The sequence below is a fragment of the Equus asinus genome, chromosome 16 (genome assembly GCF_041296235.1).
Source record: "Equus asinus isolate D_3611 breed Donkey chromosome 16, EquAss-T2T_v2, whole genome shotgun sequence".
Classification (NCBI taxonomy): domain Eukaryota; kingdom Metazoa; phylum Chordata; class Mammalia; order Perissodactyla; family Equidae; genus Equus; species Equus asinus.
This window is the reverse complement of record NC_091805.1, coordinates 43,144,285-43,172,147: the sequence shown is the minus strand read 5'-3', so window position 1 is coordinate 43,172,147 and position 27,863 is coordinate 43,144,285. Positions and strand designations below refer to the sequence as shown.

The 27,863-nt window shown below is 38.4% G+C and overlaps 1 protein-coding gene across 3 annotated transcripts; it reads right to left on the bottom strand.

Moving 5' to 3' along the window:
• CD53 (CD53 molecule) lies at positions 1-27,261 on the bottom strand. 3 transcript variants are annotated; one of them, XM_014835235.3, is made up of 8 exons: positions 26,996-27,261; positions 9,580-9,659; positions 8,510-8,698; positions 7,658-7,732; positions 7,018-7,113; positions 2,875-2,955; positions 1,733-1,816; positions 1-868 (listed from the first exon to the last, which is right to left on the bottom strand). In XM_014835235.3, the coding sequence occupies exons 2-8, from the start codon at positions 9,640-9,642 to the stop codon at positions 797-799; spliced, it is 660 nt and encodes a 219-aa protein (XP_014690721.1). In that variant the 5' UTR covers positions 9,643-9,659; positions 26,996-27,261; the 3' UTR covers positions 1-796. The 3 variants fall into 3 exon arrangements, with proteins under 3 accessions (XP_014690721.1, XP_070343117.1, XP_070343116.1); XM_070487016.1 differs by having other exon boundaries at positions 8,510-8,848; positions 26,996-27,097; XM_070487015.1 differs by lacking the exon at positions 26,996-27,261 and adding an exon at positions 17,103-17,232.
• Between the last annotated feature and the right edge of the window lie 602 nt (positions 27,262-27,863).

The window sequence follows — 27,863 nt, the reverse complement described above, 5'->3', positions numbered from 1 at the left end:
TTGAGATCATAGCTATTTTATTTATTGAATATTTAAAATAGTACATTAATAAAACTTTGTGTGATAGAGAAATAACACTAGAACTCTTTTGAATGTGATTGTCAACTAAACCACCATAGATACTGGTCCTGCTGAGTTCCTCCATAGTTATGTAAATCAAAGGCTGAGAGATTGGCTGGAGTCAGGATACAAATCTCTGGATCATTTCTTCTGAAAAGACTTAGAATGAATCAATAAAGTCCTTTAATAAGGAAATTGAAATGAAACCTTGCCCTTTGAAGAAAAAGTGGTCTGTCATACTGTGACCAAGGCCTCTAGTCAAAAGGAAACAGAGGGTTGTGACAATGATCTGGTGAGTCTGGCCCCAGAGCTCCCTTCAACTGGTTTCTTGGTTGACTTTGGAGAGTGGACTGTGCATGATTTAGAGGCTAGAGATTTGTTTGACAATGGGAAAATGCAGAAATTCAAGTCCCAGACCCATCCTTTGACCTGGAGCCATTAGTGCCACAGGTTCTCTTAGCCTCTCACATTTGAAAAATGTTCAGGTGTCAGTGTCGACACCTTGAGAGACATGGCTGCTGACATGAGTGAGTGAATGACTGGCTTGCTGCCTGAGGTGGGAAATGACTGCCAGCACCCTCTTCTCTGGTTTTATGAGACAGGAGCCAATACAAGGAAGAGATAGGAGGGGAACAAAGATGCCAGTCCAAAAGGTAGTCATTTAGGGTTTCACATGGTAAGTGGTTTGAGATTTCCAGAGATGAAACAAGTCTCTCCAGGACAAGGCAGCGGCAGGTCACAGCCCTAGGACCTGGCTGGTTTTATCAATCTGGCAGTTCAGCGTCAGCGCAAAGGACATCCCCAACACCTGAGAAAAAAGTTGGGAAAATGTGAGGTCCAATGTAAGAGGACCCATCTCTCCCACAAACCCTGGGATGAGCCTCAAAGAAAAAGAAAGTGTCCATCACAGTGAAACCACCCTTCCTGCCCTCACTTCCAGTTCCTCCTCAGGAGTTCTTTCCTTTAGCTTTAGAATGGCATCAGGGAGATAAGTTGGGTGGCATTGGCAAGACAGTAGATTATAAAGTGTTGGGACATTTTTTTGTCTGCTGAAGAAGTCACAGAAGCTCTGCTGCAGGTATAGTCAAGTTCTGCACAAGTCAACATTTCATGCAATGAGTCATCTCTACCCATGCCCTAAGCCTCCTTAGTTTCTATGTAAAGAAAAATCATTTATCTCTGAGCTTCTTGATTAAGTCTTACTAATGTGCAATATACCCAAAACATTTGGGTATAAAAGTGGTAGAAATATAGCATAATAAAAAAACACAAAACTATCCCCAATTCACCCTTGACTTTTCAAACTAAGCAGAGAAACAAGGAAGAAATTGATTAATAATTGACATCATCAACTTCTGCTTAGCATAAAAGGCCAATTTTTCAAGTGGAATGTTTTATCCATCACAAGCTTTTCCAGACCAGTGAATGAAGGACCAAAGTAGGGATCTATTTGGTGGCTTTTAATTTGACTATGAATTACTCATATCTCTTAGGGATAAGTTGACCAGATAGATCTTACAGCATATTTTTTATATGCCTTAAATTGGTAATAACATCATTTGACTGGGGGAGCTCATATTCACTGAACACATACTATGTCCTTGGTACTGTTCTAAAACCTTACATTACTTAACTTGTTTATTTTCACAATAGCCTGTGGTTAAATTCTTACCTCTACCACACACACGCAGATAGTGATGATTCCAATATACAGGAAATTGGAGTGAAACCACTGTTCTGCTTTTGCATAGCAACCCTAGAAAAAATTACAAGTACAAATGAGACTACTATTATTCAACTTTATCAGAAGGCTTATTTGGGAAGATAGTTTGTGTTTTGCCTTATGCCAAGATACTTAGGCCAGGTATTATATTTTTATTTTCTTTATATGGATGAAGAAACAAACCTAAAGTAGAGAATATTAAACTAGAGACTTTTCTGGTGTTGTCATTACAGTGGCACCTAATGTAGAAGTCCTAGATCCTTACACACTGAGTTAAACTAGCTCCCAAGAGGCATGTCAGCAACAGATGTCCTTATGTTTTTCGAACATTCACCACTGACTTGGGATTAACAAATGGGAATATAGGCTGTGCAATCCCAGCATTGATTGCATTTCAATTTTGCTTTAACAAGGAAAACTTTCATGGCCCTACTAATCTCCAGGACAGTTGCTGGTTGGTGGATGTCCCAGTATTTCTTCACAGACCTAAAAAATTTTGGAGATTTCCAAACAATCCCAAGAGTGGAAAACATGGGTAACAGGATCTTAGGGACTTGGTCTAGAAGATAATTTTGGCTTCTTCTCTGGGCCCAGTCTGGAGGTCCAAATTAAGCAGGCAGATTGTTTCAGAAGTTCCACCAACTTTCTCCCCCAACTCCTTGCTCTTTCATTTATGATTCATTTCATTAAGGGGCTGGATGCTGCCATCTCCAAGGTAAGAGAGCAGAAAGACAGGTAGAGAGAGAAGCTTTCCTACCTCAACATTACAAATTTCACTTTCAACCATAAGGAGACCTATGTCTTGCTGAAGAAAAATCTAGACATAATCCTCTGCCACTATCACACAAACTTCTCCTCTATAATGAAATAGTTTAGGGTAGCAAGATTCTTAATGGTGTCTCTAGTCTAAAATGAGCTTATTCCTTATTTTCTGATTTGTCTAGGTACCTGGGTTGTCTCCCTGGTCTCTATTTTGTTCAAGATTCTCTGTTTCTGGTTGGGAGGACTAAGTCCTATATGACTGGAGTTCCTAAGGCAACTAAAAGTTTAACCAATGAGGCCAATAACAGAAAAGTTGCCCAAAAAATTACCTGAACTTCTGGATATGGAGGGCAAGATGAGGGGTGGGCTTTGCCCCAATCACTCGCATTATTTACACCACAACATTGCAGCTAAAAAACAAACAAAAAAATGTGATGGTTAGAAAGTCAACAGAAAGAAAACTGTGGGCCTTGGAGAATAGGTGGGCCCTTCAGATCTGACTCTATAGCAGAAAATCCAGAATTGGCCTGACTACTGTGGCTTTTTAGGAAAAAAAGTACTTTAAAACCCATTATACCATTTCATTCACATAAGACTCCTTGAAGTAGAGAAGGCATGCTTAATTTATTCACATTTTACAGATCAAAAATTAGGCACACATGGGACTTTATAATGGAGGGATCAAGCCGACTATACCTAGACCCATCAACCAGTCTTAAGATCATAGGAAGTAGGGCAATCAGACATTATGTGCCTGCTTACATGATGCAATAGGAAATATGAGCTATGTTAGTCTCACCACAGATGGAACATGCATCAAGTCTCCATATTCACAAATATGGGAGATAAAGACTCCCTGACACTAAATACCTTGAGGAAACAACTAGCCTGATCCAGAAAATGGGGGATTCTATAGGACAAACAACATAATTTCTTTCCACAAATAAAGAGCATGAACAAAGAGGGATACTGTTATAGATTAAAAAAGATTTAGAGAGACACATCATCCAAATGTAACATGTAGACCTTGTTTGGATCTTGATTTGAAGAAACCAATTAAAACTAACTTCTTGAAGTAGTTAGGGAAATTTGAATATAGATCATTTATTAGTGTCATTAAGGAATCACTGTAAAATTCTATGTGTATTAAAAAGAAGTTATTTTACATGAATATTAAAAAACACACTTCTAAATAACACATGACCAAAGAAGAAATCTCAAGAGAAATTAAAAATCCTTTGAAGTAAATGAAAATGAAAACACAACTTGTAAAAATTTGGGGGATGCAGCAAAAGCAGCACTGAGAGAGAAATTTATAGCACTGAATTTATAGAATTGAAGTTCTTGCTAATGCAATAAGGCAAGAAAAAGAAATAAAAGGTATACAGATTGGGAAGGAAGACATAAAACTGTTTTTGTTCATAGAAGACATGATCATCTATGAAGAAAATTCTAAAGAATTGACCAAAAAAACCTCCTGGAACTAATAAGTGATTATAGCAAAGTTGCAGGATACAAGGTTAATATACAAAAGTCAGTTGGTTTCCTATATTCCTATAATGAATAAGTGGAATTTGAAATTAAAAACACAATGCCATTTACATTAGTATCTCCAAAAATGAAATACTTAGGTATAAGTCTAACAAAATATGTATAAGATCTATATGAGGAAAACTACAAAACTTTGATAAGCAAAAATCAAAAAAGAACTAAGTAAATGGAGAGGTAGTCCATGTTCATGGATAGGAAGATTCAATATTGTCAAGATGTCAGTTCTTCCCAACTTGATCTATTGAATACAGATTCAATGCATCCCAATCAAAATCCCAGCAAGTTATTTTATGGATATCAACCAAATGATTCTAAAGTTTATATGGAGAGGCAAAAGACCCAGAATAACCAACACAATATTGAAGGAGAAGAACAAAGTTGGATGACTGATGCTACCCAACTTCAAGACTTACTATAAAGCTACAGTAATCAGGACAGTATGGTATTGGTGAAAGAATAGATAAATAGATCAATGGAACAGAATAGAGAGCTCAGAAATAAAACCACATAGACATAGTCAACTGATCCTTGACAAAAGTGCAAAGGCAATACAATGGAGAAAATATAGTCTTTTCCACAAATGCTGCTGGAACAACTGGACATCCACATGCAAAATACTGAATCTAGACAGAGACCTTGCATCCGTCCCAAAAAGTAACTCAAAATGGATCATAGACCTAAATGTAAAACACAAAACTGTAAAAGTCGTAGAAGATAATATAGGAGAAAACCTTGGTTACAGTGATACCTTTTTAGAAACAACACCAAAGGCATGATCCATGAAATAAATAATTGATATACTGGATTTCATTTAAATTAAAAACTTCTGCTCTGCAAAAGACAGTATCAAGAGAATTAGAAGACAAGCCACAGACTGGAAGAAAAAATTTGCAAAAGACACATCTGATAAAGGATTGTTACCCAAAATATACAAAGACCTCGTAAAACTCAACAATAAGAAAACAAACAACCTGATCAAAAATTGAGCCACACCTTAACAGACACCTCACCAAAGAGGATTTAGAGATGGCAAATAAGCATATGAAAAGGTACTCCACATCATATGTCATCAGGGAATCACAAATTAAAACAACAATGAGATAGATGCCACTATATACCTATTAGAATGGGCAAAATCTGGAATACTGACACTAAATGCTGGTGAGGATGTGGAGCAATAGGAACTCTTATACATTGCTGGTGGGAATGAGAAATGGTACAGCCACTTTGGAAGACAGTTTGGCATTTTCTTAAAAAACTAAACATACTCTCACCATATGACCCAGCAGTTATGCTGCTTGGTATATTTCCAAAGCAGTTGAAAGCTTATGCCCCTCACAAAAAACTGTACATGGATGTTTACAGAGCTTTCTTCATAATTGCCAACACTTGGAAGCAACCAAGCTGTCCTTCAGCAGGTGAATGGATAAATGAACTGTGGTACATCCAGACAATGGAATATTAATTGACACTAAAATGAGCTCTTCAAGCCATAAAAAGACATAGAAGAACCTTAAATGCATATTATTAAGTGAAAGAAGGCAATTTAAAAAGGCTACATACTGTGTGATTCCAACTATATGACATTCTGGAAAAGGCAAAACTATGGAGACAATAAAAGGATCAGTGGTTGTCAGGGATGAGAGTAGCAGGAGAGATGAATGGGCAGAGCACAGAGGATTTTTAGGGTAGTGAAAATACTCTGTACGATATTATAATGAAAGATTTATGTCATTATACATTTGTATTTGTTCAGTTGCATAGAATGTACAACACCAAGAGTGAACCCTAATGTAAACTATGGACTTTGGATGATACTTATGTGTCAATGTAGCTTCATCCTTGGTAAAAGAAAAAAAATGTACCGAAAAAAAAATGTACCTGGTGAGTGACACTGATAATGGGGGAACCTATGCATGAGTGGAGGCAAAGGGTATATGGGAATTCTCTGTACCTCTCTCTTTGTTCTATTGTAAACCTAAAATTGCTGTAAAAAAATAAAGTATTTTTTCTAAAAAAAATAAATTATTATATTTAATAGGTAAAATGATAAAATGTCTAATATTTGCTTTAATATATTCTAGAAAAAAAAAGCATAGGGATTAGCTGAAATGACACTGGCAAAATGCCAACTGTTGAAGGTGGGTGATATGTACCTGGAGATTCATTTTGCTGCTATTCTCTTTAATTTTGTATATATCTGAAAAGTCTATGATAAAAAGGCTTCTAAAGTGAATTGAAAAGAAAGAAAAAGAAAGAATTGTAGATCTAAAGAGGCTAAGCAACTTTCGCAAGGCCCTCCAATCCTTGTCTCTAGGCTCTAGTTCCTGTGCTATTTTTCTACTCCATACTAAGCAGATATGGCAGGGCCACAGGTGGCTCCATGTGGTCACAGTGGTATTATCTGAGACACAGACTATGCCAGTGCCAGACTGGCTCCCTGACTCTTCTTTATCCCCCAACACACAAAGGCAGGAATGAAGAGATAATATATATGTTTGTGGGTGGGGAAAGGGCATGAGGAATGGGGGACTGGTGGGCTAGCTAACAAGCATGATTTGGGCTTCTCAGGAGTTCAAGAGATTTGCTGTATTGTACAATTTCCATTTTAAGAAAAATTTTGGAAAATACTAAACTAATCCAGTATGACTTGTTTGGGTCTTCCTTACATCTTAGTAGGGTTTAAACAATGAGCCTATCTGAGTTGGTGAAGGAAGAAAGAGAGAATGTAGATAACATTGTACCAATCAGACTGATTCCTATGCTTCCCTGTTTGTGAGAGCCAAGCATTATTCTGGACCTAGGGGCTGTGGACCTTAGATTCTGAAACTTTAAGGAAAAGAAATCCCCTCTAGCCCCTAGAGACTGAAGTTGGAAAATTAAGCCTGGGCTGAGCTGAGGAGGATTCCATCTATACTCACAAATGACTGGATGGAGTCCCACGCTGCCTTGGTGCTGTTGTCTGAGTTGTATCGCCGGATGCTGTCATTCAGGCCTTCAGCCACATAATTACTCAGCTGGGTGGGGCACATTCCAGCAGAGGAGACATTAAAAAAAGGAGGTGAGTTCAAGGAACAAGGAATTTCTGGGAAAGGCTAGTGGTTCCATTTGCTACTCCCTCCAAATGGTCTCCTCAGGGCTGAGGAAGTGAAGAGAGGGAGTTTATATACAGGAAGAAGTGCTGAGGCTGAGATGGCATTGAAGGAATAAGTACACAGTGGTCTGTTGTCCTTCCAGAATTTTGGTTTTACAAAGGAGGAAAAGGGACCATCAAAGCATGAGCTCTCTTAGGCACTGAGGCAGATGTTCTCTACTGCCTAACACATGGAAAAAAGTAAGCAGGAGGAAGATAAAGTTGTTTTACTGTTCTTCCCATTCATTCCTTCAAAGCACCACTCAAATGCAATCTCCTTCATGACTGTTTTTTTCTCCCCAATTACAATTAATCTCTCTTTCCTCCATCCCTCCACTTTGCTTCTGTGTCTATTATAGGACTTATTTTGTGCTACTTCTTTTCCACTGTCAGCAATACAACAATGAGTTGTATTCTTTATAACTTACCTTTTGTTCATACACGAAGAGCAGGATGGCCAAGGTCACCTCAGCAAGGAGGATAATCAGCAGCAGGACAAAGAACTGGGGCAAAGCAAAGACATGCTCACAGTACTGATCCCAGTTCTTCCCCAACTCCCACTCCATCCTGGGAGCATCCAGGCATGTCTCTGCACCTAAGCAAAGGTTCCTGATCCGGCCTGTTCAGGCCTTCATGAGCCTTCTCTTGTTTTGTGAGGAATATTTGCTATTTTCTTTCAACTAGACTCCAAGACTCTAGAGGGTAGATCAGCTGTCATCTAACTTTGTTCCCTCTTTCCAACTGTGCCTATCGAGCTCCATGGGCGTAATGCATAAGCAATACCATTTGTTGAATCAATGAAGCAATTTTGGCATTGGCTTTGTTGAAACAGCTGAGCAAAAGACCAGTAAACTAGACTACGTGTCTTTAGAGTCTGGGGCCTAGTCCTTTCTGCAAGATCAGGGCTAGTTTGGACTGGAGAACAGGTGATGGCGGAGATTGAGAGGAGTCCTCTACACGTAGGGAGAAAAGGTGCTGTAATTATGGTCCTAACTCATATTTATCTCCAACTTTAGATGCTTACTCTCTTTATGTTAATCATATACAACAGAAAACACGTTTTTACTTGTTCCCTCTCCTTCACCTTTTTACCCAACACTAATTTTGACTGATTAAAACCTTTCCCCCATGTCTATTATCTTCCACCTTTTGCCATTAGTCTGGGAACTAACCTGTGATTTCCCTGTGCCTGTAGGTGAGCTGCCAAGAAATATCTTCCATGAGAATTAAGGCAGCATGTCCCCCAACTTAGGGCACCACATCAGCTGCTAGGAACTCACCGACATAAGCAGGCACTTGTTCTCCTTGATGGAGCCCATGCAGCCGAGGAATGCAACCACCATGATAATGGAGCCCACGATGACGAGTGCATTGCCCAGTGTGAGGGAGGGGAGATTATGGAAAAGCACCCCGAAGTTGTTGTGGATCAGGAGGTAGATACCAAAGCCCAGAATGCAGCAGCCACAGAACTGAAAGGAAGAATCCCACAAATTTCTGAGATAAAACATGGTTCTTCAATATCTTTTCATATTTTCACTTGCTTGAGGTCAGAATCATCTTTTTCCACTGGCTCTTTCAAGGTTCTCATGAACAATCTTTATCCAGCTTTCCCTATGAACCTAGAAAAGAGGTGATCCCAGCTTCACCCTGTGATATCCTGTTCATGCACCTCCTTCACATATCAGATACCAGGGGAATCTCACTCCTGGGAGTAACACAGTATCTTCATGCTTCAGATACCCTACTCCTTGTTCCCTGAACTGGTTACACATGGTCTTCCCTGTGGAAACTACAACCACGTGGATGGGGTGCCATGGTTGAGGAAATTCATCTTGGTAGGCAAAAAACTAGAGAAGCCAAACTTTTAAGAATTTTCTCATAGGCACATGAGTACCATCCCATCCTATATCTGAAATTCAATTGCTGAATTTGGTACAGTGAAATCTCCCCAGAAGGGGTGACTTCCTTTTCAATCAGCTATTCTTCCAAGTGGCCCAGAGGGGAAAAAGGAAAAGCTAGAAAAAAAGAGGCACTCAATACACAGCATGTAGAGTCTCAGTTTTTCACCCTTGGGTGTAAGCAGTGAGCAGTAGTAGGCTAAAGTCCCCAGAGAGAGAAACAGCATCCCCATAAGTAACTGCACTGGTACCTTTCAATTTTACAGGCTTCTACTGTGGCAGAATGGCAAGAGGGGAGGAAGTTATTTCCCTGTTCTTAGGTTGAGTATGCTGCACATGACCCAGGTATGCATGGGTTGCACTCCATACCAGGCTCTTCAGTAGAGGAGAGAGAAGTAGAGTGTAGCTGGGGAGGAGGTGGGTGCAGCCATGCTCAGAAGAGACACACTTACCCAAAAGAGCAAGTTGAAGAAAAACAGGACATACTTCAGCAGTTTCAAGCTACTCATGCCCATGTTGGGACAGTTTTACCCTAAAAAGTAAAAGGAAGAAGAGAGGAAGTAAGTGACCTGGCTCTGCAAGGTGGCACAAGAGATCAAAGGCACCAATGTTCAGGGTTCAAGGATCTCCAGCATCACCTTGGATTTGAGCTGTGACTCTCCTCTGGAAAGTTTGCCCAAACTCCCTATTATCTTAGTCTCCAAACTGAGGTAACTATTGGATCATTTTGGACACTTGCTTTTGCTTTAATTCAGCAAGCCCAAAATGCTTGACATTGAATTAAGCACTGTAGAAGAAAGGATTAGAGACACTTTCAGAGGAGGGTGAATCACAGTGACACATACCAGGCCAATGTTCAGGGACCAGTTCCTGGGCACTTACTCAAGGAGGCAGCCCTGGGGTCAGAGATAGGCTGGTCAATCAACTATGGAGAAGGCCAGTGACTTGATTAACCAGTTCCTTAAATTCCCTGAGATGTATATACATACTACATTTGGTCTATAGCCCTCTCCACATGAAAGTGGGAGGGACATATCTATGCCTCGTTCATTCTTTTACCAAAGAAACATTTATGTTTCTAGATGCTGTGGGGGAATGCAACCATGACTAAGCTGTAGCTATCCTTCAGAGGATGTCAATCTTACAGCAGAGATAAAACTGGCCAACAGGGGCTGGCCGAGTGATGCAGTGGTTAAGTTCACACATTCTGCTTCAGAGGCCTGTGGCTCACCAGTTCAGATGCCAGGTGTGGACCTACACACGGCTCATCAAGCCATGCTGTGGAGGCATCCCACATATAAAGTAGAGGAAGATAGGTATGGACGTTAGCTCAGGGCCAGTCTTCCTCAGCAAAAAAAGAGGAGGATTGGCGGCCGATGTTAGCTCAGGGCTAATCTTCCTCAAAAAAAAAACCAAAAACTGACCAACAAATATTCAATGGGGAAATGAAAAGAGATAGCAATGAAAGCTTGACTTTTAAAAAAAATGGAATTACGTTTTCTTGGTGAGGACATCAATACATCAATGTCAAGTCTTGTCCCCAATTCTAGAGATACAGATACACAATTTTGAATTTTCTCTCAGAAATAACAAGGTCCTACAGAGTGACACATATTTAAAAGCTGCATGTGAAACTGATAGATAGAGCATAATGTCAATTTATTGTTTTTTTATCCACTAGAACTATGCCTTTCTAGTGCATAGATTGCTTGTACAATCCATCATACCATCTTTACAATGTCAAGGTACCCAGAAATCAGATGGTCGAGGGATAGTTCAACAAGGCTGTAGATAAGCCTGATGAGCTACTTTTGTTCCACAATACAATAATTCTCTCTGTTGAAAAGACCAAATACTTCTATCTATCTCAAATTGTTTTCCTTTTCCTTTACTTTGTCCTTCTCTTTCCCCTTTTCCTTCTTGTCTTGACTCTCAGGATTATTCTTAATTCTTCATTACTTCAACCAGTTAAAATAAAATTAATTATATTATAAATAAATTTGGGTATACTTGTGAGATAAAAAAGCATGTGATGATTTACTACATAGGCTTTGAGGTCAAACTTAAATTCAACTCTCACGTATGCCACTAGATAGCTGTGTGAGATTTAGAAATCTACTTAACATTTCTAGTCACAATTTATTCCTATGTAAAACAGGGGTAGGGCTGGCCCTGTGGCACAGTGGTTAAGTTCACACATTCCACTTCAGTGGTCAGGGGTTTGCCAGTTCAGATCCTGGGTGCAGACCTATGCGCCACTTGGCAAGCCATGCCGTGGCAGGCATCCCACATATAAACTAAAGGAAGTTGGGCACAGATGTTAGCTCATGGCCAGTCTTCCTCAGCAAAAAGAGAATTGGCAGCAGATGTTAGCTCAGGGCTAATGTTCCTCAAAAAAAAAAAATGGGGGTAATACTTACACCTCAAGAGTAGATGTAAAGATCAAATGATCTATGGCAAAGACGGGCATATGATTAGTACTCAGTAAATGTAACCCATGATTAGTTACTCTTAAAGGACCACTCTTGTTTGTCAGGAATGGATGATGGATTTGAGTGTTTCCCAGGCCTCTATATGTTGACCAAGTATCTCAAGACTAAGACACATCCATGGATAAATAATCTTACTCATTTTGTCTAGAATTTTAAAAATTAATTTAACTCTTAGGATGTGACATTTACAGTTCTCATCTCCAAATTCTTGAGAATCCTTACTGTAGCCCTTTGTACAGGCTGTATCAAGTAATAAAAAATGAATATGTCAAGTCTCAAAGACAGTACCAAATGCCATGGAAATTCAGAGATTTTTCAGCTGGGTTAATCAAGGAGGTGACATTTAAATTAACATATTCAAATGAGTGCCCTTCCTTTGAGCAACTAAACATTGACTATCATGATTCTCCATAACTTAGAGCTCTGGTTGGCTACTGAACACTTGAAATCTGGCTAGTCTGAATTAAGATGTGCTATAAGTATAAAATATACACTTATAATGAAAAAGAGCATATTAATTTTTATATTGATTACATGTTGAAATAATATTTTGTGTATAATGTGGTTACTAAAATATATTATTAAAATTAATTTCACCTTTTTCCTTTTAGTTTTTTAAATGTGAAAATACAAAGTCACATATTTGGGATATGTGTCTCTGGGCAAGATGGATTGACAGGGATCAGATTTACCCTTTTACCTAAAACAACCAAAAAATGTAAAAATTATAAAACGATGGCTTGCAAGACACTGAACATCAGACAACAAGAGACAGTTATCCATGAGAGATGGAAATAAAGGGTGTGAGCCCTATGATTGCCCCAGCTTATTGTGCTGACATAGTTTCCAGACCATGGGGCAGAGAGGAGGAGCCTGGCAGATTCTCTGAGTTGAGGAGACAGAACATCTACAGATGATGCCTATATTATTTTCCTATTGCGTCTATAACAAATTACCACAAACTTAGTGGCTCAAAACAATATAAATTTATTCTCTGATAGTTCTGAAGGTTGGAAGTCCAAATTCAAGGTGTTGGCAAGGCTGAAGTCTGTCTGAAGGGTTCAGGGAGAGAATCTGTTTCCTTGTCTTTGTCAGCTTCTGGAACTCATTTGCATACCTTGACCCCTTCCTTGCAACACTCCAATCTCTTGCTTTAGTCAAACACATCTGCTACTTCCCACTCTGACCTCTTGCCTCTTTCTCATAAGAACCCATATGATTAAACAGGGCCTGCTCAGATAATGAGATAATCTCCTCAGCTCAAAATCTTTAATTTAATCCCCCATAAAAGTTTCCTTTCCCTATAAGGTACATGAACATATTTTGGAGTTCATTATCTAGCTTACCACGGTGTCCATCAAGGATTCAGTTGAATACTGATTAACACATGCATGTAAAGAAATTATCCAAAACTAAGTAGCATATGAACAGTGCTTGGCGCTCACACAGAGCTGGGATTAGTGCTGTTCCCACCAGCCAGAATAGAAAACCTCAAGATTCACAGAGTAGAGTACACAGAAGGGTCTTGCTTCAGTTAGTGGGGAATAAATAGCTCTAGAATGAATGCTGCTCCAGATCCACCTAACAAATCTTAAAAGCAAGGCCCAAAAGTATCAAACACTTTCCAAGTAACTTAAATTCACCCCAGAACAAAGCTTAATAATATTTGTAGGAATATAAAAATATCCAGCCCTCAACAAGGTAAAATTTGCAATGTCTGGATTCACTCAAAATATCAGGCATGCAAGAAATAGAAAAGTATAACCCATAACCTTGAGATATGTTCATCAATTAAAACTTACCTAGATGTTAGACTAGTGGTTTAAGACATTAAACCAGATATTTAAAAAAGTAAGTAGAGACATGGAAAATATTTTAAAAAGATAAATCAAACTTGGATTGATTAATGGAAGATTGGACATTGCAGAAGAAAAGGTTAATGAACTTAAAGACAGCAAGAGAAACTATCTCAAAAGGAACACAGACAGAAAACAAAAATTTTTTTAATGAGAAGAGCATCAGGAGTTGAGAATTTCAAGTGGTTTAACATATACATGATTGAAGTCTCAAAAGAGAGGAGAGATAGGGTGAAGAGAAAAATATTTGAAGAAACGATCACTGAGAAACTCCTATATTTGATTTAAAAAATATACCCACAGATCAAAGAAGCTCAATGAACGAGCACAAGAAAAATGAAGAAAACTACATCAAGACAGTTTATAATCAAATTACTCAAAATCAGAGATAAAAATAAAATCTTAAAACAGCTAAAGAAAAAAAACATCTTAGGTACACAAAAACAAATATAAGGATAAGAACAGACTTCTCATTGGGAAAGAGGCAAGCCATAAGACAGTAGAGCAACATAGTTAAAATACTAAAAGAAAAAATGTGGTCAACCTAGAATTCTACACCCTGTAAATATATATTTCAAAAAGTAAGAAAAAAATACTTTCAGACATACAAAAGCTGAAAGAATTCCTCAGTAGATTGATACTATAAGAAATATTAAAGGAAATCTTCCAGGTAGAAGAAAAATGAGGTCACATGGAAATATAGGACTACACAAAGAAAGGAAGAGCACTAGAATTAGTAACTACATGGATAATTATATAAGATTTTTCTTGTTATTTAAATATCTTTAAAATATCCTGGACTGTTCAGGCAAGAATAATAGCAATGTTATGTGTGGTTAATAAAAAAATGCAAAAGTAAAATTTCTGATAACAATAACATAAGGCTGCAAAGGGAGAAATGGACGTGTACTATTGAAAGGTTCTTATATGTGAAATGGTAATATCACTTTAAGATAGACTGTAATGAGTTAAAGATGTATGCTATACACCACAAAGAAATCACTAAAATAACAAAACAAAGAATTATAACTAATAAGCCAGCAAAGGAGATAAAAATCATAAAAGTACTAGATAAATAATTTTTTTTAAAAAGCCAGAAAAAAAAGAGGCAAAGGAAAACTGCTATCGTCTGAATGTTTGTGGCCCCACCAAATTCACATATTGAAATCCTAACGTCCAGTATAACACAAAATATTGATATTAGAGAGAAGAATGGTCTCAAATAAATGACTTCATCTTCCGTCTTGAGAAACTAGAAAAAGAACGGCAAATTAGACCCAAAATACATAGAAGAAAGAAACGTGAAATCAACAAATAAAGATCAGAAAAACAACCAAGAAAATCAATGAAATCAAAAGTTGATTCTTTTGGCAGATGAGTAAAATTAATAAACCTCTACCCAGAAAATCAATTTAAAAAATAGAGAGGACAAAAATTACCAACATTAGAAATGACAACTAACAACACTAGATTCTACAGATATCAAAATGATAATAAGTGAATATGATAACAACCTCTTGCCAATAAATTCAACAACTTTGATGAAATAAATTCCTTGAAAGATGCAAATTACCAAAGCTCACTCAAGAAGAAAGAAATAATCTGAATCGTATTATATCAAGTAAGAAATTGAATTTGGAATTTAAAAAAGTTCCCATAAAATTCTCCAACTATATGACATAGAAAGGCTGAATGGATAAAAAACAAGACCCAACAATATGCTGCCTAGAAGAGACTCGCTTCAGCTTTAAGGACACACCCAGACTGAAAGTACAGGGATGGAAAAAGATATTCCATTTAAATGGAAACCTAAAGAAATCAGGAGTAACTATATTTATATCAAACAAAATAGACAATGAGCCAAAGACTGTAATAAGAGACAAAGAAGTCACTATACAATGACATAGGGGTCAACAGGAGGATATAACATTTCTACATATTTATGTACCCAACATAGGAGCACCTAAATATACAAAGCATATATTAACAGACCTGAAAGGAGCAATAGAAGTACAATAATATTATAGGGGACTTCAACACATTACTTTCAAAATGTATAGATCATCAAGACAGAAAATCAACAAGGAACTATTGGCTATAAATTACATGTTAGACCAGATGGACTTAAGAGACAAGTACAGAACATTTCTTCTGAGAGCAGCACAATACCCATTCTTCTCAGGTGCATATGAAACATTCTCCAGGAGACGATATATGTCAGACCACAAAAAAAGTCTTAATAAATTTAAGAAGATTGAAATCATATCAAGCATCTTTTCCGGCCACACGAGTATGAAACTAGAAATCAATTACAAGAAGAAAACTGGAAAATTCAAAAAATATTTGGAGATTAAACAACATGCTCCTGGACAACAAATGGGTCAGAGGAGAAATCTAAAAATATCTTGAGACAAATAACAATGGAAATATACCAAAATTTTGGGGATCCAGCAAAAGTAGTTCTAAGAGGGAACTTCCTAGCAATAAAGACCTACATTAAGAAAAGATGAGTATGGGCCGGCCCTGTGGCACAGCGGTTAAGTGCGCACATTCCACTTCAGCAGCCCGAGGTTCACCAGTTCAGACCACAGGTGTGGACATGTCACTGCTTGGCAAGCCATGCTGTGGTAGGCATCCCACACAGAAAGTAGAGGAAGATGGGCACAGATGTTGGCTCAGGGCCAGTCTTCCTCAGCAAAAAGAGGAGGATTGGCAGCAGATGTTAGCTCAGGGCTACTCTTCCTCAAAAAAAAGAAAGATGAGTATCTCAAACAACCTAAGTTTACACCTCAAGTACTTAGACAAAAAAGAACAAACTAAGCCCAAAGCGAGTGGCAGGAAGGAAATAAAAATTAGAGTGGAAATAAATGAAATAGAAATGAAAAAGACAATAGAAAAGGTTAATGAAAATAAGGTCTGAGTTTTTAAAAAGATGAACAAAATAGACACGTTTATCTAGACTTACCAAGAAAAAAAGAGAAAGGCCTCAACTAACTATCTGAAGGAAATGAAAACACTATCTCAAAAAGATACCTGAGCCCCCATGTTCGCTGTGGCATTATTTACAATAGCCAAGACATGGAAACAACCTAAGTGTCTGGTGACAGATGAATGGATAAAGAAGATGTGACATATACATGAAGGAATACTATTCAGCCATGAGAAAGAAGGAACTCCTCCCCGTTGCAATAACATGGATGGACCTGAGGGCACCATGCTAAGTAAAATAAGTCAGACAGAGAAAGACAAATACTGTATGATCTCACTTTTACGTGGAATCTAAAAATAGCAAGCTCAGAAACAGAGAACAGATTGGTGGCTGCCACAGGCAGGGCTGGGGGAAATGAGTGAAGGTGGTCAAAATGTACAAGCTTCCAGCTGTAAGATAAATAAGTTCTGGAGATGTGAGCTACAGTGATAATACCGTGACTATAGGTAACAATATTGTGTTGTATATTTGAAAGTTGCTAAGAGAATAAATCTTAAACGTTCTTATCATAAGAAAAATATTTTTTAACTATGAGCTGATGAATGTTAACTAAAGTCACTGTGGTAATTATTTTGAAATGTATAAAATTTATCTATTTTTTCCAGTTTTATTGAGATATAATTGACAAAAATCGTTACGTTGTCGGGTCTGGCCCCGTGGCCGAGCGGTTGAGTTCGCGCGCTCCGCTGCAGGCGGCCCAGTGTTTCGTTGGTTCGAATCCTGGGCGCGGACATGACACCGCTCATCAAACCACGCTGAGGCGGCGTCCCACATGCCACAACTAGAAGGACCCACAGCAAAGAATATACAGCTATGTACCGGGGGGCTTTGGGGAGAAAAAGGGAAAAAATAAAATCTTTAAAAAAAAAAAAATTGTTACGTTGTATACCTTAAACTAATACAATGTTGTTTGTCAATTATGTCTCAATAAAACTGAAAAATAGATAAATTTTAAAAATAAATAAAAAGCTTCCCATAGAGAAAATACCTGGCTCAGATGCCTTATTGATGATTTCTGCTAAACGTGTAAGGAAGAGCCATCACCAAATATATTCAAACTCTTCCAGAAAATAGAAAAGGAATGTAAACTTCCCAACTCATCCTTTAATGCCAGAATCATCAGATACTAAAAATGTAGAAAGACATTACTGGATGTATAACATAGACCAATATACCTCACGAATATAATATAACAATTATAAACAAAATTTTAATAAATAAAATCTACTAATATAGAAAAAGGATAAGAAATTTTGACTAACAGAGGTTAATTCCATGAATGCAAGGTTATTTTAACATTCGAAAAATCAATTTAATTAACTATACCAACAAATTAAAAAAGAAAAAAATGATCATCTCAATAGATGCAGAAAACTCATTTGACAAAATTCAACATCTATTTCTGATAAAAACTCTCAGCAAAATAGTAACAGAAGGGCACTTAACCTTATAAAGAGCATCTATGAAAAAGCTAGAACTAACATCATACTTAATGGTAGAAGACTAAATGTCTTTCCCCTGTATTAGGAAGAAGACAAGGCTGTCCACTCTTACCAATTCTATTTAGCTTTTGTACTGGAGTTTCTAGGCAGTGGAATACAGCATGAAAAGAATGCCACTCAAATTGGAAAGGGAAAAGTAAAACTGGCATTATTCACAGTTGACATGATTGTTTTTGTAGAAATTCTACAGAAATCTACCCAAAAAAAATCTATTAATAAACTAATAAGTGAATGTAGCAAGATTGCTGGATATGATTCAACATATAAAAATCAATAGTATTTTTATACTTTAGCAACAAATAATCAGAAATCAATTTTTAAATACATTTACAATGGCATTAATATATGAAATACTTAGGAGTAAATCTGATAAAAGATGTGAAAGGCCCATATACTGAAACTGAAACAAACACAAGCAAACAAAAAACGTGGCTGAGAGGAAGTTAAAAAGATGTAAATAAATGGAGAGATATACCGTGTATATGGCCTGGGAGACAATACTATTTAGATGTCAATTCTTCCAAAATTTGCATGTAGATTCATTGTAATCCCAATCAATATCACAGCAGACTTCTTTGTAGACATTAACAAACTGATTTTAAAATTCACTTGGGAATGCAAAGGTCTTAGAATAGCAAAAGCAAATTTAACAAAGAACAAAGTTGGAGCACAACCACTACCTGATTTCATTACTTTCTATAAACCTACAACAACAAAGATAGCATAGCACTGGCAATAAGACAAACAAATAGATCAATGGAACAGAATAGAGACCAGACATATATGGACAACTGACTTTCAACAAAGATGTAAAGTCAATACAACAGAGAAAGGATATTCATTTCAAAATGACTATGAAACAATTAGATATCAATATGCAAAAATAAAAATTAACTTGGATCTGTATCTCTCACCATATCAAAAAACAACTAAAAAATAGATCATAGACCTAAATGTTAAACCTAAAGCTATTAGGAGAAAATATTTACCATCTTGGTTTGGCAAAGAATTCTCAGATTAAGACACAACAAGCACAATCCATAAAAGAATTGATAAATTGAATGTCTTCAAAATCAAAAACTTCAGCTCTTCAAAAGACACTATTAATGAAAAGACAAGCCATGGACAAAGAATCAATATTTCCAAATCAGACATGAGTAGGAGCTACTTCACTCGTCTTTGAATCCTTGAGACCTAGCACAGTACTTGATTACACTAAAAAAAAAATGTAATTTTGAACAAATGACTGGATGTCTGCTCATTAACTCTTAAATAATCCCATGTAGTGGAATGAACACAACGCTGCTGAGCCAGGAGCCTTGGGCTTGAGATTCATTCTGCCAATAAACTAATCTTTGGACATGGGCAGATAACTTAGACAGAAGAAGATTGGGCCAGATGCCTCCTAGAGTCACCTCAGCCCCAACATCCTTGGATCCTGTGACAGCTGCTTCAGGCCCTTGTCATCTAACTGTCCACAGAACACCAACTAATGAGGTGCCTACAAAACTGGGAATAGCCTCCTGATTCTTCTCTTCGCAAACAGGAAGGAGAACCTCTATTTTCTCCTTCCCTGATTTTCCACTTACTCAGACTCACACTAAATTGAAGGAGAAAAGCTGCCCATTTGGTGAAGATTGTCACTGCTTTTACCTCCTGCAATGATGGGCCCAGTTTTCATATAAACCCAGAGAGAATGCCACTCTGTCTCTCTTTCCCGTTCTTCACTATGACTGGCCGGTTCTTGAACTCCACCCCTTCCAACCCCGGAGTCTAGAAGAAGTTAAAGTCTGCAACTTCCAGCCCAGTGACTCATGACTCTGTGAAGAAAGTCCCTGACATCAGCTTCCAGGAACCTCTGTGATGAACTGCAGTTAGCTGTGGCTACCTCCCATGGCCCACTGTGGAGGCCAGGGATGAAGTTCACCCTTTAGCTTCCTCCAAGCAAAGAGCTTGGACTGATAGATTCTTGTGGATCTCTAGTTCAATCCCTCTCTTTTCTTTGACCCACATGTGCAGCACCATCTAATCTGGTCTTGAATTTAATCAAGTTTAAAGGGGCTAAATTTGGACAGAAGCTTCAAGAAACTATCAATTCTTGATCTCCAGCCTCATCTGATTCAATCTTGGAGACCAATCTGGAGCCATAGCAAGCCAGCTTTTGTGTTACACAGACTGTTATATTTATAAGATATTAATAACTGTTCCTCAAAAAAACCAAGCAAACAAACAAAACAATAGAGAGTGAGAGGAATCCACAGTCAAATAACTATGAAAATAAATGGGATTAAATAAAAATAAAATATAAAACAATAAACAGCTTTTTTAATGTATGACTTCTGAGAAACTTGTTAGATGCTAATATACATTATGGGTCTCTAAGAGAAAAATCTACTTAAATAACTACAAACGTGTTCTTATATTGAAAAATTACTTAACAGCTCAGAGAACATAGTGTTCCATGGAACAAAGGTTGATAAATACTAGTAATGAAATCAGACAGGTCTAGTTTTGAATGCTGGCCAGTGCTACCTACCAGAAGTACGGCCTTGGGCAACTTATTTAACCTCTCTAACTGGTGGATGCCTGAAACCACAATAGTATCAAACTCTGAATATACTATGTTTTTCCCTGTACATACATACATACCTATGATAAAGTTTAATTTATAAGTTACAAATACAAAGTCTATAAGTAGGAGATTAACAACAATAAACAGTAATAAAATAGAAAAATTATAACAATATACTGTAATAAAAGAACCTCAGCATACAAGTTTTTTCTTTGCTTATTAACTCAAGAACTCTCACCTTTTCAGTTAAAGGAAGCACTTTATGACTTCTCTTTGGCACATACAAATTGCTAGCATCACTACTCTTGCACCTTGGGGCCATTATTACGTAAAATAAGGATTACTTGAACACAAGTGAAAGTTGATCTGATCACCAAGACAGCTACTAAGTGACTAGCGGGCAGGTAGTGTATACCACATGGATACGCTGGACAGAGGGATGATTTACATCCTGGGTGGGAGGGAGCAGGACTGTGCACAACTTTATCACGCTCCTTAGAACGATGCACAATTTAAAACTTATGAATTGTTTATTTCTGGAATTTTCCATCTAATATTTTCAGATTGTGTTTGACCATGTGCAACTGAAACTGTGGAAAGCAAAATCCTGGATAAGGGGGAGCTACTGTACTGACTAAAAGGTCAAGTTCAGAGCTTTCCTATCAGTCCATTCCTAAGGGCGATCCTGAGCTTCCTGCTAGAGTTTCAGGAATAAAATACATCAGGTGCCAAAAGGCCTTTAATAATCCTTTGCTTGTTTGACTTTTTGTAAATACCTCTTAAAAATAGTTTTGTGTACCCTTTGTAAAAAAATACAAAAAATAAAGAAAGTACAGAGGAGAAAGCATAAAATCTTCTGAAACCCCACCTCCCAGAGATGACCACCATTAACATTTTTGGTGAATATCTTCCAGACATTTCTCCACATAGGTTCCTCTATATACAGATCTATTTACCAATTTACATAGAAGAGCACGGCATTCATAAAGATAGTCATTGTGTTCCTATCCCCTCCTACACAGAGCCTGTGGAAGTCTTTGGTTCATCAGTGAAGAACGTTAGGGCCTTGATTAATAACAATTTTTTCTAAACAGGAAAGAAACTGTTCTCCAAGAAAGCCCTCAAATTAAGGCCCTCACACCAAAATAAATTTAGATAGATGATAGAGTTTGCCAAACCCTGTGAAGTGCCAAGTTCTTCATAGAAACATATCTTATTTGTAATCCTCATATCAGCCCTGCAACTTAGGTGTCAATTTCTTTGCAAACAAGAAATATGACTCAGACTGCCTGCATAACTGGCATAAGATCACGCAGCTAATAATCAGCAAAGACGGGGCATAGGCCCATATCTTTCAGCCACCAAAGCCCAGGCCCCTTCCACTGTCCCAGGCCCCAGTTTTGTGCCTCTCACTTCCCAACTCAACTCACTTGTCGCAATGTGATGAGTCTCCAGGAGGACTCCTCTCTTTCAGTTTGAAACTCTGTGAGCGGTGGCTGAGAAGGGACGGGGTTATGTATGCATGTCTCTTTGAGGGAGCAATTGTGGGGGAAGAGGTGATAGTAAAATAAAACAAAACCAAACCATCAACTTATAAGCATTAGTTTCCTGTCATCTCTCCATCACTTCGTCAAAGGGATGTGTCTGTCATCTTATTCCTCCTTGAAATTGTGGTCTGGTGAAAATTCTTTCATTTCAAGGCTCCTTTTGTGGGAGAGAAATTAATGATTTGTAGAAGAGAGAAAGAAGAAAGAAGCAAAGAGAGAAAAAACGAGGAAAGACAAATCCAGATGATCTTGGAGGCTCATTTCCTTCCCTTTGGAAGCGTAGAAAGATAATAGTTCAACAGAAAAATTATAGATGCTACTGGTAGCTGACCTGGGACAGGAACTTTTATAACAAGGCCGCTCTCTAAATCAGGAACAGTTACATGAAACAGTTATTACTATTGCAGAGTCAGTAAACTAGGGGTTCTTTGTCCTTACCTTAAAGATATGTGGAACTTGGCAGCGGAGGGTCCCTGTCAGAGAGGCCTGTCCATGGTGCGTGCAAGCAAGCTATGCTCAGTGTGAGTAAGGCTCTGTGTGACATAATGAAAGCCACTTCTGTGGTATCAAAAGTTTGAATAACCTGAATCTAGTCATAAGAAAACATCAGACAAACACAAACACAAATAAAGAACATTTTAAAAAGTAACTTGCCTATACTCTTTAAAAATACCAATGTCATGAAACACAAAGAAAGACTCAGGAACTGTCCCAGACAAAAGGAGACTAAAGAAACATGACAATTAAAAGCAATGTATGATCAGAGATTTCCTTTTGCTATAAAGAATATTAATGGGGCAGTTTATGGAATCTGAATAAAATCTATAGATTGTTAATAGTATTATATCAGTGCTAATTCCTGATTTTGATCATTGTAACATGGTAATGTGAGAGAATGTTTTTGTTTGTATAAAATACACCCTAAAGTACTTAGGGGAAAGGATATCACATCAGCAATTACTCTCAAAGGAGAAAGCCAGGGAAGGATAAAGAGAATGTGGTAAAATGTTAATATTTGGGAAATCTGGGTGAAGGGGGTTCAGAAATTCTTGGTACTCTTTCTGCAACTTTTTTGTAAGTCTGAATTTTTAGCAAAATTAAAAGTAGAAAAAAAGAATTGAACATGAGTAAACGATCTACAGGATTTTGATCTCAAAATTATTACAACTCAAGTCTCTGATGGTGTAAATACTGAGATTCTATAATACCTATTTTTAGAACAAACCATTGGGTAACTCTTTAATGCCTCTGTTTTTCCTGATACAGAGTCAATGTTAAGCCATGAGTTCAAATTTACTTGAACAAATTTTAAAAGATGTGAAGTATCAAAATCATTTCTCACCCCTATTTCTCAATCTAGCTCTTCCAAAATAGGAAATGTCAGATGCAGTTGACAAATTAAATATATAACTTGCTAGCATATTGATTTCAGATTAATTGGATTTATAACTAAGTTGTCTTTTTATGTTTGCTTATGTTAAAATGTGCTGGAAGTTTCTTTAAATAGAACACAGTCTATTTAATAAGAAGTCTATAAGAAAAGGGAGAATAGCCTAGTGCGGAAGAAAGAGATTCCATAGAGAATCAGAAAACATTCTAAATAACTAGTTAAGTAATTTTATGACTTTGGACAAGTCACCATACCTGAAAAATAATCAGATTGGAATGTTATAATAATAGCTAATATTTATTGGGCTCTCCCTATGAGTTGGACACTTTATTTGAACCTAAATTATCTCTAAGTTTCCTTTACGGAAGAACATTCTATCACTTGGAATATACTGCTCTTATTTTAAATGATTATAGAAATGTATCCTTGTGGGATCTTTTCTTTCACAACAATTCTTGGCCATAGCTATGATATATCAATGCTACTGCTTGGGTAGGAACTCTATTGTGTGCTGGTGAAAAGGGACAAGAATAGAGGGCTTGCCTCTATATCCCAACACGAAGATCCACAGCCTCCGCTCTAAGTGCTCACCCACTGGCTTTGGAAAGGCATTTTCTTCCTATTTTCCAGAGCCTACTTACAGACAACCTTCCAAAACTGAATGCCCTACTTCTAGCTGTAATCCTCTTCTCTTCCACCCCTACATCCACCCCAGAAGCGCGCTTGACACAGCTGTGTGGTTTCTCTGTGTTAACTTGCTTCAGCGCTCTGCACCTGCAGTGGTAGCTGGGTCCTGGAGCTTCCTGAGGGCAGATGCCCAGTCTCTAAGCCCAGGGTGATTTTCGCACATTGAATGCTCACTGAGTACCGGAAGTGCTGTGGGCTGACTAATGTAGGAACACAAACCAAACCACTGCAACTAAATCAACACAGCATTTCCTGGAACAGAGCTGAAGGCGAATGGCTGTAATCTTACAGAAAGCTACACCCTTCCCTCTAATCCAGGAGAAAATCTTGGTTGAGGAGGAAGAAATCAGCCTCTTCACCCTCATTTCAGGCCACATCCCATCAATTCTGGCATGTGGACCTCTCAGGGGTAGCCCCACCCAAGGTTAGGCCTAGGACCTGCCGGGTTAGTGATCTCACCATCCACTTTCAGGTGCTGGGGTTCCAGAACCAAGTAGGAGAAAGGGATTTCCATTTCCTGTGGTCCTACAACCATGACTTGTTATACTTCAGTCTCATTTGCTTACTCTCATTCCTAACATGCCTGGAAGTTTGCATTTGATTTTGCGTATACTGTGCCCTGTCTGGAAGGCCATTACTTGCATGCTCCATAACAAACTCATACCTCTTTGAAAATGAACGCAAGTAGTCACCTCCCCTCCCAGGGAGTCTTTGGCACACTCCTAAACTCCTCCAACATTTTGTGCTCACTCTTCCTCTGTTATAGAAAAGATCACTTTGTCTTATATTTGTGCATTGCTGTGTCTGTCCTCCACACTAGACTCTACAAACACGTTGAGATTGATAACCACATCAGCTATCTTTGTGTCTCCAGCACTTAGCACAATTCCTAGCCACTGGTATGTTTTGGGGTGGGAGTGAGGAAGAGGAACAGGCCTCAGCTTCAGAGTCTGAAGCCCTCTGGACAGTCAGAAGTCGACCTGAGGACATAAGAAACTAAAGACCAGCAGAGTTTGACCTTTCCAGTTTGTGCCTCTCATTAATTACCAAAGATGAGGTCACTAAGGCAATGGAAGCTGTGAAGGCATGGACTTTGAATCCTTCCCTGTGGCTATAAAGGTACCCAATCCTGTCATTTAAATGCTAAATACTCTTAACTGGCCCACACAGGAAATATGACAGGAAATCACACTTCAGCTCAGCCTCTGCTCTAGTTCAACCACAGTTTCAAAATAGTGCAGATTCCGGTGGAGGTTGAGAAAGCAAAACTTTGCTCAGCCAACAGCTAAGACTCCGCTTTTGCTCAGTTCTCTTCCAAATCATTTGCATATATATCTGATGCCTCTTATCTCCCATGGTAGTTCTTTAGGGGCAGGACTATTTGGTGGACAAATATCCTTCTTCTACCTTGACCCTCCCCTGCCCCAATAGTATTTTCCAAAGCACAGTGCCTGGCCCCAGGAGGCACTTAACCTGATTATTAAATTAACTCATTAAAAACTCTGGTCTTAGCCTGGCCCAGTGGCATGGCGGTTAAGTTCGCACGTTTTGGTGGTCTGGGGTTCATCGGTTCAGATCCCGGGTGTGGACCTACGCACTGCTTGTCAAGCCATGCTGTGGTAGACATCCCACATATAAAGTAGAGAAAGATGGGCACAGATGTTAGCTCAAGGGCAATCTTCCTCAGCAAAAAGAGGAGGATTGCCAGCAGATGTTAGCTCAGGGCTAATCTTCCTCAAAAAAAAAAAAAAATCTGGTCTTTATTTTTAAATTCAAGGCCTAATAGCCCCGGAGGTGCTTTGGGAATCTAGAGCTCTCTGGCTCATTCCCATCCTTCATTGTTAGGTAAGTGAGTGTGGTCCTAAGGGACTTTCTTTTCCCCTCCAGGGCATAATCAGGTGAGATTCTTGGAGGTCATGGAAAGAGAAAGCTCTGATCTAGTTTCCTGTGGTGACCAGATCTCCAGTAACTACTATGGGGTCACAGAAACCCAGGACCAAAGCTTGGCTATCACTTTGAGTCCATGAGACCTCAATCATTAGTTATGGGACATGAATTAGAAATCTTTGCAATATCGAGTTTTGTTAGTTGGTGCATTTTATATTATATTTATCTATATTGATGTTTTGTACACCAAGGACAAGTTTACTTGGGGGAACCCTAAGGATCACAATGTTCTTCCTGCCCTTTGAAAACAATCAATCTAAGCATCACTTAGAAGTATCTAGATTTCGCCTCTCGAAATACAGGTACTGGGCACGTCCTGAGTTCTTGTCTGAGCTGGGGGTTGCGATTTGTAGCTATTGTTCCATTTAGTGGCTGTGAGGAATCACAGTGAGATTCACTAACTTTACTTTTGAAAATTTCTCAAGTGAAAAAGACCTGCATCTCACAGCTGCCTTTCTAAATGGCTCCGGCTGTTGGTTGTCTCCTCATTTTAACATCACAAAACCAGTCTTCTGAAGACCAGAGCATGTAAGAAATCTCCCCAACTTCATCTCGCACACAAATGTCCAGGCATCAGCAATGACTATACACAGAAATTCAAGTTCTGAGGCAACTTAAGCACGTGAATGCCCTGACCCAAACTGATATCAGATACTGTAATTGGAAGCTGGTCAATTAAAAGTGTTTCTGGCCTGATTGCCTGTTGAAGGTTACTAGGATCTTACTGATCTTTTTACTTCCTACACTAAAGATTTGTGAAACAGGCATAGTAGGACATTTTAGGGTTGCTAGAGAGAAGTCTACAGAGCCTCCTAAGATACTCTATCCCACATAATATGGTTCGGGTCTTTGCTCTCAAAGCAGATTAAAATGTCACCAGTCTTACCTTTTGCAAGCACTTCTCCTCAGTCGTTTAGACAGAAGTGGTGATTATTCTTGCGTTGGCTGCGACAAGGCTGGTAACACGGATGTCTGGGGCTATTTGTGTAGAAGGAGAAATGAAAGAGGAATAAGTGTGATCACACTGTGACGACAGAAAGTCCAGAAAAGGAGAAGGAGGAAGTGAGGCTGGGCCCACCCTCTTTAGCCTCAGTTACTATCTTTCCCCTGTGGCTTTTCAGATGTTTACTCCCACGAACCACCCAAATATCTAAACTGGTTTCTGTGAAACACAAGAAAACTCAAAGAGCAAGTTGGTTCTGGGGCTAATCTGTGAGCCCTGATGGGTTCTGGGGTGATTTTGGTGTTGACTTTTCTCCAGGAAAAGATAGTGCTTCCTTAATCAAGGTGACACCTCAGAATTACCTGGATCTGTTCAAAAAGAAGTAAACCTAGCCCTACCACCAGAGTTTCCCATTCAATATTTTAAAACGTTTTCTAGGACTGAGACTTAGGAATGTCTCCTAAGCCACTCCACCTTCTCCCTACCCTCCCTCCAGCTGCCTTCTTTAAAATCTTTGGTCTCCAGTTTGATCAGGTGACTATCTTCAGACTTCTGTGTCTCAGAAGCTGGACTGTCCTTATGTAAGGGTGTTGTCAAGGGCAAACCTCAAGGCACAATCCAAAGGACACTTGTAGAAATGATTTGGTTAGTAGAGGGAGCCCCATATTTAGAGCCCAAAGACCTGGGTTTCAGTCCCAGTTTTATCTCTGTTGGATGTGAGACACTAAGCAAAGCTCAACTTTCAGCTTCAATTACATTAATAGTAACATCTAATAATAATCCTACTAGAGAGTTACTGTTATATCCCCAT